Source organism: Maniola hyperantus, chromosome 16 (genome assembly GCF_902806685.2).
Source record: "Maniola hyperantus chromosome 16, iAphHyp1.2, whole genome shotgun sequence".
NCBI lineage: Eukaryota > Metazoa > Arthropoda > Insecta > Lepidoptera > Nymphalidae > Maniola > Maniola hyperantus.
The window spans coordinates 1,346,880-1,357,898 of record NC_048551.1 but is presented as its reverse complement, the minus strand read 5'-3'; the positions used below and the strand labels follow the sequence as shown (position 1 = coordinate 1,357,898).

Here is an 11,019-nt window from a genome sequence, read left to right as displayed (position 1 = left end):
ATATGTCCATCGTAACAGTCAAATTGTTCTCTCGTAATTACGTGTTCATGTTTACACCACGCCTACACTATGGCGAAGCCATATAAATTATAAAAGATTAAAGCTCGATATTATACATCGCCCGTGACAGTCTCAAGGCGACGCAAGCGTTTTTATAGCTACTAAGATTCCCCAAACCAGACTGACTGACTGGCTCTAGCGCCAAAAATATCAAAATAAGTAACGGCGGTAAATACAATAACGGAGGGGGGCCATAAAACCAGCGGTAACATAAACAAATAAACTTATTTCTGTGCTCCACTACACAACATGCAATAATCAAGCAGTTTTACACAGCGACCTGTCGACCGACAATACACACAATACTATGTACATGTTAACACTACTGCCACAAATAATTATGTATATTTATTATGGATAATAATGTATATTATAAGTAAGTAAATAAGGAGAGGACTGGGAACGACGTATATAGAAAAAATAGAGAAATATACAATACACGCTATTTAAACATGAAATTTATTAAAGATAAAAAACATACAATGTTTGGTTTTACACAAAATAAAAATACCTGGAGGGTGTGGGGGGGCCAGGCGGACTGGCAGGCGGGCCGGCCCCATAAATACATATCCGACAGGTCATACATAGTTCGATAATATAATACCATATCATACGATACAAGTACACATATAGGATACGGTCAAGCAACTCAACTTACAAGTCACGGCGCGCTCTCGCCAGTACGGTACAAAACTATATTAATCTTACAAAAATACTTATGCCACTAATCTGAAATGCACATAGAGGATCTCGCGTCTCGACTACAAAAATATTCTGAGATTGGAATGAAATCTTTCTTTAAGCTTTCGGCCCCGGGACGATCACAAACGAGAGGTGGCGTTCAAAACGTCCGTTAACTAGTTACTTCTCTTCTGCGTCTTAAAGCTAACCGAGAGAACCTGTCCGTTGAGCGTGTAACCGTTGAGGCCCTGGATGGCCATGGCCGCCTCGTCGTACTCACGCATGTTGACAAAGGCGAAGCCCTTGTTCTTCTTGGTCTCCGGGTCCTTGATGACCTTGATGGAGTCGATGGCGCCGTACGGGCCGAACAGCTGCCAGAGCGCCAGCTCGTCCGTGTCCTCGCCCACGTTGTACACGTATACCGTGGTCTGTGGCGCGGCCGGCGCGCCCAGCAGCGGCACGGGGCTGGCGGGCGCACCCAGCAGCGGCAGCGCGTGCGCCGTGCTAGCCATGGGGTTGAAGCGCTGCTGTCCTTTGGTGACGAAGGGCAGCGCCTTGCCGGGCGACGGCAGCAGTGGCGGCGGCGACGCCTGCGGGAAGCCAGCGAAGGCGGGCCGCGCGCCGAACGCACTGAGGTTGGTGCCGTTGAAGGCCGGCGCCGCGCCGTTGAACACGGCCGCGCCGTTGTACAGCGCCGCCGGGCCCGCGCGCCGCGTCACGCCCTTGCCGCTGGGCTTGTTGGCGAACTTGACCACTAGCGCGCCCGCACCCGGCAGCGGTGTCTGCCCATTGAGATGCGTGATGGCGTCCTCCGCCTGCTGCCGGCTCTCGTAGCACACGAAGCCGATCCCCTGCGACACGCGACTGTTGGTGATGTGCCCGAACGGCCCGAACAGCGCGTTGAGGCGCTCCAGAGTCATGTCGGGCGGTAGGTTACTGATGTACAGGTTGGATTCGGTGTCGGGCTTGTGGCTAGCCTTGTTCTCGGGGTTGAGCAGCGCGAACGACACCTTGAGCGTCTTGCCTTGCATCAGAAGCCCGTTGAAAGCCGCGCGCGCCTTCTCGGCGTCTTCGTGTTTTTCGTACTCCACGAAGCCGTAACCGCGATTCGCGATCAGCTTGCAACTCTCGATTTTACCCATCGCGGAGAACAGCGCGTACATCATATCCCGCGTCATCAGCTCCGGTATATAGTTGACCATGAGTTTGGTCGGTGACACATTGGAATTATTGGCGTCGCCGCCGCCATTCTCCACACTCATTTCGTTTAACATCGTTCCGTTTGACGAACTACACTACTTAACACAAAATACTAATAAAGTCACACAGATGGCTGTTTGTTACTTCATTTGCGACATGGAAACGAACAAAGGACTAACACAAAAACCCAAATTGTACGAAAACGCCAACAGCAACGCCGGTTCACAAGTTCATCATCACACGACACATGAACGAGTTTGTTTTTGGAATGTTACCAGAACAAATGGTACTTTAAAAGTTTGAAACGTAATGACCGTGTAACGCTAATTCTAACTAACATTTAAAACTGTGAAGCACTAAATTATTGCTTTTTTCTTCACACTTTTAGCGATTTTTCACAATTTACACGTGCATAAAATTGTCAAATTTTATTTATTTTTACGTGGCATTAGCAAAAATATTTTTGGAGAATTTGTCTATTTCTCTATGTCAAGATATTTAATCACAGATCACTAGTCTGGGGTAGTTTTCAACCTAAATTCTCTGTCTCTGTCTGACTACGATATTCAATAATTTTATTCTATGGTCCTTGTAGAACTCGGCAGACCACGATCACGATCCATGGATCAATTGCGTTGTGACATGTCAGTTAGGCCGGCAATGTACGTCAGGTTTTAATCCGGTCCAGTCCGGTCCGGCTACCTGAAGCATTGAAGCCATTATTTTGTATGAATATACAATACACGTCCGGCCCGGTAGCCTGATCTCTCATCCAAGCTGGAAGCTACTATCAGGCATTTCAGGTTTTATTGCCGATCCGGTTGCCTGAAGGCGCGGTCTGCATACTTTACGCCAGAGACGAAATAGACGTCCGGTTTCTCCTTCCAACTTGCCAGGTTGTTTCATTGGTTGCTTCTAGCCATAGATATGTCCAGATATGCAACTGGCGTGGCCCCCCTCAGTCCCTCTCGCTCAAGCAGCTATCTCGCTCTAACAGTAAGTGTCACAATACGGCTACTTCTAATAGTCCTTATTCTGAGGTCCCCATAACCGTGTACATAGATTATCTACTATATACTAGAGATACCTACCTTGTAAGTCGTCAACCGTCGGTGAAGTCCCAAGTTGTCCTATACTAGGACCTAGGACCGTGTGCGCTTTTTTGTGAATGTACCTTTATATGATCTTTATGTTTTAATTCTATATTAATCTGTGGTCAACGTCAATGTCAGGATCATGTCATAGAGATTATTTTTGATTTTTAAGGTTATGTTATGTTATGGTTTAGATCATTTAGATTCTGCAAAATTCACAAATTCATATCATTTTCGAAAAAAATCAACGTTTGATTGATTTGTATCTTAGTAATAAATTATATAGCAGCCATGTTTTTAACTAATATCCTGCTTAAAAAGGCAAAAAGCAAGTGAGTTTATGTATTTACTTATTTTGAATCGTAACTGCTGTTAGTATTATTTAGAATTTATGGATCCAGCATTCAAGTACCGGTCTACTAGATGCTTAAAATGGGATCCAGAGGTTCCATTGGAAAAAAGGATTTGGTAACAAAAAGACATTCCGAATGATTGCAGCAGTGGTAGATGCATTTGACAATTCAAAAGTACCTACTTAAGTTTATTTTGATAAATAGTCTTCCTATAGGTATCAAAAGATTCTCACAGTTGAATGAAAAATATCATACAAGAGTGCCATTCCATCGGCTATAATGGTCGATTAGCAGTCACCAAACCAGTTCTTTATTAGGATTCCTTGTATTGAAATAAGGTCAAGCCATAACCCTGCATGCCTGAGAGTTCTCCATGTGCTGTGTCACCCCGTCAACCTGCACTTGGCCATTATGATCACCTTTTCATTCCGAGAGAAAAGCTGTGCTCGACAATGGGCCAGTAATGAGTTGATGATGATGATGATGATGAAGTGACATTGTATTTGTATGCTGTAGAACAAAACTAGCACGAGCTTTTGCGTTTAGCAGAAAGAGGGAATAAAGACTTGGCTAAACTACATTTAACTAGTTTTATAAGAAAAAAGATTGTTTTGTTTCAGAAACATAATGGTCATGATGGAAAGCATAGTGAGCGGACACCGGTTCAACAAAATCCGTGAACGACTGGCAGACAAATTGGAACTGATTTGTTTTGATCCTTTTAGTAAGTGGTGCTTTTGAATAATTATTTTTCTCAATAATTTTAAATATATATATCAAAAATTGCGGACCGGCAGGAATCGAACCCGCGTCTCCTGGGCTCGCGCCCGACGCTCTGACCATGAAGCTACGGCTCGCTAGCTGCTAGTGACAAAATTTGTGATATAAGTCTCGCAAATTGCTAATGCGCGTGGCCGCCATTTTAGTGACGTCAGCACTAGACTAAAATTTCGAGCTGATTGTATATTTTTATTTCTGCTAACGTCAAAATGACGTCATTTCGAGGTCAATGAGATATGGTTTCAGCGCAATAGCAATTTGTGGGACTTATATTATGTTTGTTCGCTCAGTACTGAAGCGATTGTTTATGCCTTCTAGTAGCGACACTTTTGCTACCTGGATGGTTTTTATATATCCCGCTGAACTCTTTCTTTTCTGGGATATATCTACTTAATACACCACAGAGAGGACTATCGGTGTAAAGATGCCTGGTTATCGGTATTCTACAGGATATATTTCAAAAAGTGTGCCCAAGAACTTTTCGACCTGGTTCCTCCTTCACCTTTCTACTATCCTACCGCAAGGCATTGCCAAGGTCTGCACCCCTACATAATCGAAATTCCATGAATACATACAAAACGATTTGCCATTTCTAATGCAAGCTGCTAGGATTTGGGACACCCTTCCAGTATCAGTTTTCCCCTCCAATTATTAAATGGGTACCTACCCTTAAGTCGAGAGGAAATAGGTATCTCTAGGCAAGCGCTCCATCATAATCATAGTGCTCCATCTTAAGCTGCATCATCACTTGCCACCAGGTCTGATTGCAGCCAAGCGCTAGTCTATAAATTTAAAAAACCATTTAGGCAAGCGCGCTCTTAGGCTTCATCATCACAAGTGACGATGAAGCGGTGGCAAGCCACCAGGTCTGATTGCAGCCAAGCGGTAGTTTATTAATTTAAAAAAAAACTATTTGCTATCACAGAATGTAAAATCTGCCAACCTGCTGATCTGCCTAATTTTTGAAAAATGTACCAAACATTAAACATAAGCTGTATCCCGAATAGTGTGGCCAGTTGATTTGCCTAGTGCTAAACTATCATTTATGCCTGAACTCGAATCATTTGCCAAATCACGATCTAGCCCTACCATAACTGTACTAAATTCATTTTTTAAATAACTGTGACACACAGACTAGTCCTTTGTTCTTGTTGTACATGAAATGTTATTAACTATTTCATAACTTTTCAGTCCAGCGTGACAGCATTTACAAGGAAAAGAAGAAAATACGAAGTATCAAGTAATACCAGATGGCATACAGTATGTTAAATTATTATTAGATTCATAGTTTAGGTAAGAAATAAAACAAATACGCTATCTTTTAAATAATATAATTATAATACTTTAAAACAATAAACAAATCTTTGGATACAATGTGTTTTAATTACTAGCAAATGAATGTTTTTTTATTTCAGTAACATTTCATACAGATTACTATTCCATATTTAATATGATAAATTTAGAATATATGCTTTACGTTTCAATCTTATACTAAAAAAATAGGTAATGTAAATGAAACATCTGTACCATCTTTCTCAGACAACTAAATAAATTGATTATTTTTCTATTCTTCCAAACTTTACTAGTTATTCAGAATGATGGTAATAATTTATTTAACAGAAATTCGCGAGCCTTAAAATTTCTTTAATTACACCTGGAAGTTTTACTCAAGTAAGTAGCTTACGTAATTTAATTGTCAACAATTGACAACAAAGGAGTATGCCCATGGACAGTACTCTCACAAGAAACATTGTACCTTAATTTATTTATTTATTAAAGCTAAATTAAAAACATAATTTCTCAATAAGTTTCATGAATATTCAATTTAGGATAAAAAGATCTGAAATTGGGGCTAATTCTGAGCACAACCTAATTTTAGAGTATTCGCATGCTCTTCTTACTAATGTAATATGAAAAGGACAGACACAGTTTGACAGTTTTAAATTTAATTTTTAGATGGTAAAACCCGTGATTTTAGCACGCACTTGCGAACCTACTGTTTAAATTTGTATTGTGCACTAAAATTTAGAGTCTTCAAATGTGAAAGTCATGTTCCGTTCCTTTTTTAGCATTAGTAAAAAGAAAAGGATGCAGATACTCTAAACTATGACTGTTTTATTAACCCTATAAACGATGACTGTTTTATTAACCCTATAAAGACATTTTTACTTTCTAGCTGAACCTAACCTTACAATATTGTAATTATTTATGGTTAATATTTCTGAAATGCGAAAACCGTTTTCGTAAATTTTTTCTACAAATATTCTGAAGATGTTATTGAACAGATAGAATTTGATTTGATGGTGATACAAAAATCTTGAAGTCAGAACATTTGTTCATACTTGAATGGGCATTGTCTTTTGTCGTAAGTTAATCATGTTAGCTACTTAAGTGACGTGAGTATACTTACAGGTTTATATGCCTTAGTAAAATCTGACTATAAAATAATCAAATTGGAATAATAAAAAGATTATCACATTAATTGTGAAAGCTAGTTGGAACAGAAGAACGGGCAGTAGGAAGTAAAATACACTCAAAATATGTGCTCTTATTATATTATTATCTAAGTGCTAATAAGGTACTTTAAAAGAAGTCTGTGCCTCCACTCAAATTATGTGCACAAATAAGTGCAACCTCTATAGAAAAGTACTCCACATTTTCCCAACCATTTTTTTAAATCATCTACTCCTATATTCTAGGCTATTTCGCTGTATTATAATTATTTAGAATTTTCTTTTTATTTATTTATTCCCTAATTATCGTCATTCTATAACAGAGTACCTTTTGAATAGAAGTGTAGAATATAATATTGAAATGATAGTAAAAGCTGTGGTCAGTTAATAGAAAATATGATAATAATAGTTTTATTTAAATATTTAAAATAACAGTACAAATACTATTTTATTGTTTTCTTGTAGGTATGGCTAAGAACAAATCTAATGGGAAAATGCAGATATGGGCACTCCCCTAACATTTCAATACTTATGATAGGCATAGTACGCGACAGGTCGAGATGGCAATCGGGGTATAAGTTGGAGGGACGCCCCGCACAGCCGCACGTGACCCTGGCTATCTCGCACCGAGTTACCGCGGGGGCTGTACGGGGCATCCCTACCCCGATTGCCATCTCGACCTGTCACGTATACATTGTTGCGCAATTCCGCTAGATTTATCCGTAGCCTTATAAAAGATCAAATATATACAGGTTGTATTTTCCTGTAATATTTTTTTACATTTAATATACGTAATTACAATTATTAGAGTCTAGATACTTATAATTATTCTCACTATTTTTATTTACCTACGTTATGTAAATACAACAAACATAATAAAGTGCAATCCACACCAAAACGATATACTTATTTTTTTTTTCTATAAAGACAATACAACAATGTTATTGATAACTTGAAGATTGTTGTAAAATATTCAAGTGCTTGTTTAATTATTTGAATAAAGCTATTTGACAATGCTATTATGTAGTTATGGTATAAATAAAGGTAAGTTAGGTAAAATCTAATGAGAAAGCACAATATTTTTATTTGTGTCTAGTCCAGATGTGGATTATACTTCACCATTTAAAAAATTTAAGAATCTTAATTTACTTATAACAATTCCAAGACAAAAGTAATTGATTACATAATTTTTTAATAATAAGTAAATTGTATTATAGTCAGAATCTAAATGTATCTTATTAATTAAAATTGACTAGATAGTAGTTTTACAGTTAACTGTAACCAAAAATCAAGAAAAATAGTACAATAATATAATTACAAATTTCAAATGATTTTTTGAATTCATAATATAAACCAATAATATACGTCATAATAATATTTAATCAAAAATGTGTATAAAACTAAATACATATTAACTACACATACGTAATTCCTCAATTCAAAATCAAATCACCTGTAACATGAAATAAGAACTTATTTCTTAATACTAAGGGCTGCATACTATACTCTGTCCGCGGAAAGAAGTTAGTGTACCACTCTCTGTTACGTAATCCCATACAAATGATAGAGACAAAAATAACAATACGCATTAACCATTTTGAGTCACCAACCAACCACAAACACGTTTAAAAAAACATTCTAAACTTAATTTGAAAATGTTTTCAAAAAACATTCGAAATTCAATTAGATACCATAGTTTCGTTTGTGATTGGTTGGTGCCTCAAAATGGTTAGCGACCATTAAAATTTTTGGCTCTATAATTTGTATGTAACAGAGAGAGCGTTATACTAAACTTGTTTCCCCGGATAGAGTATAAACTTCACTTGCTGACTGTACAATTTTCAGTGAAATGGTGTATATTTAAAAATCTGAAATGCTTTTATAATAATTATTGTATTTTTAGTCAGTATAGAGCCGCTATATTTTGAAGCATGCTCGTAGGTGTCGTTTTACCCAAAGGTGCGTATAGTTCGCACGAAACTCACTCGCCATTTTAACTCTGTGTCAGCTGTCATGTCAAAAGTTCGGTTCACGTGCGTGCCCGGTATCGAACCCCTGACCTCCAATTAGGAGGCGGACGTCCTAACCATGAGGCTATCACAGGTCTTGTATAGCTAGTAGCCACAGATAATAAGATCAACTTATTATTCCAGCCTAGACTGCTACGGGTTTGTTGTCACTACTTCATATTATAAATGCGAAAGTGTGTTTGTATGTGGGTTTGTCCTACAATCGCGTCGCAACGGAGCAACTGATCAACGTGATTTTTTGCATAGGAGTTTAAGACTTGGAGAGTAACAATATTATTTATCCCGGAAAATCAAAGAGTTCCCACGGGATTTTTGAAAACCTAAATACACGCGTACGAAGTCGCGGGCATCGCGTTAGTCAATATTTTAAACAACATAAAGCAAAAGCACAGGGTGATGCCGATACAACGAGCTCTGAGGTATTTGGTCACCTATCCAGTTATCAACTTTAATCAATGTAGCTCAACTAGCGGAAACAACTAGGTACATAATATATATAAATTCTAAAAAGATATTGGTATTATTCAGTCATATTTATTATATTTAATTTAATAATTTGTTTGTTATAAATTTTTTCTATAATATAGTACTTTAGACTTTTAGTATATTTTATAGTAGGTAGTCTATTTTAGAAACTATTAAACTTTGAAGACCATGTGTAGGTAGCTTAATTGTAGTTAAATTAAGTATATTTCCTATTTATATTAATTATTATTTATACTTATTATATTAATTAAAAACTTTACTCAAGTTTTAAACTCACTTATTAATAATACGTAATTCTATAAATTTAAAGAAACTGGTCAAGTGCGTGTACACGCATAAGATAGGGTTCCGTAGTCATGTTTATAAAAACCGTCTCAAAATAATTTTTGTTGGTTGAAATGCGTGGAAAGCCGTACGTTTAAGGCTTAGTATGTGTGATCTTTTTGTCTTCATGTTTGTCGTGGTTTTTATTTGTACGTTTTTTTGTTGTTTTTGACTCAATATTTATGTTCAGGAAGTGTCCTAATTTTTTTTTCATAATCAGAATATACGTCTATGTCGCAATAAAAGTTTTCTACAGCCAAAATTTATCTCTAATAGTTAATTTTTAAAAGGACACACGGACAGACAGACGGATGGGTACTTGACGAAACTATAAGAGTTTCTTGTTTTACTGCGGAACCCTAAAAATATAATTAAAATAAGTACAGATCAGTGACTAGGTAATAAAGAGGTTCTATACTTTTTACCCGTAAAGAGAACAAAATCTTAAATCACACCATAACAAAAATATATCAAGAAAAAAGTCTTAAACTATGTATGTATGATTTAAAATATATATATTGTTTTATATTTTTTATTCATTTACAAATTCAAATCAATGCGAAAATTATTTAAATAGTGCAAAAAATTCTTTAGTTTACTAATATTTAAAAATAATTTAAAATACATTTATTTTGTATTCATTAAATAAAGAAAAAAAAAGATTGTTTTGGCACTTTGCGTAAATCCAACTTTTATAGTCGGGCAGATACTAAAAGTACCACTTAAATGTAATACAATATGTCTATACAAATAAATAATAATTAATTAATCACTAAATTACGTAGTATTTAATGTAGTGTAGAAACACATCTTTTGATCACCCCACGCTTCACACTGATACGCCACGTGCCGTGAAAGTTACCTACCTCACGCCACTTAAATAATAATTTTATTATTAATGTTGTAGTTCGCCTAAAAAGTTGAATGATTAAAACAAAATCATTTATTTAAAAACCCGGTGAAGTGCCAGTCTGACTCTCACACGAATGTTTCCGTACCATGGTACAATATACCTTGTATGTAGAACACTGCAACAGAGAGAGCGCTATACTAACTTGTTTCCGCGGATAGAGTATAAACTTCACTTGCTGACTGTACAATTTTCAGTGGAATGGTGTATATTTAAAAATCATAATATAGCGGCTCTATACTGACTAAAAATACTGAAATGTTTTTATAATAATTATTATAAAAACATTTCAGTATTTTTAGTCAGTATAGACTATAGAGCCGCTATATTATGAAGCATCACACGGACAGCGCCATCTATATGTGATTTAGTTATACCTGCCAAATTTCATGATTCTAGGTCTTGTATAGGTTTTCTTGACGGACACGACAGACAGACAACAAAGTGATCCTATAAGGTTTCCTTTTTACTTTTTTTACAGTACAGAACCCTAAAACAGTTTGAAAACATGTTTTACGCGACTCTGGGTTAGTACTATTATATCTTCTGTGCTCCGGGTGGGGTGGCGTGTTGCGAATGTGTTTCCACCATAAATATGACTGCCCACTGGCAAGTTTTCTTTCAGAGGTCGCTGTCTTTTCATGTTCT

General features: G+C 36.9%; 2 protein-coding genes across 2 annotated transcripts; one reads left to right on the top strand and one right to left on the bottom strand.

Annotated features, from left to right (window-relative positions):
* Nucleotides 1-502: 502 nt before the first annotated feature.
* Nucleotides 503-2,427, bottom strand: fne (found in neurons). Its single transcript, XM_034976834.2, has one exon. It carries the CDS (start codon nucleotides 2,013-2,015, stop codon nucleotides 918-920), a length of 1,098 nt encoding a protein of 365 aa, XP_034832725.1. The 5' UTR covers nucleotides 2,016-2,427; the 3' UTR covers nucleotides 503-917.
* A 725-nt stretch (nucleotides 2,428-3,152) lies between these two features.
* On the top strand, nucleotides 3,153-6,543 carry mRpL33 (mitochondrial ribosomal protein L33). The gene is made up of 3 exons (XM_034976836.2): nucleotides 3,153-3,367; nucleotides 4,009-4,112; nucleotides 5,360-6,543. Exons 1-3 carry the CDS (start codon nucleotides 3,327-3,329, stop codon nucleotides 5,410-5,412), a joined length of 198 nt encoding a protein of 65 aa, XP_034832727.1. The 5' UTR covers nucleotides 3,153-3,326; the 3' UTR covers nucleotides 5,413-6,543.
* Nucleotides 6,544-11,019: the final 4,476 nt, after the last annotated feature.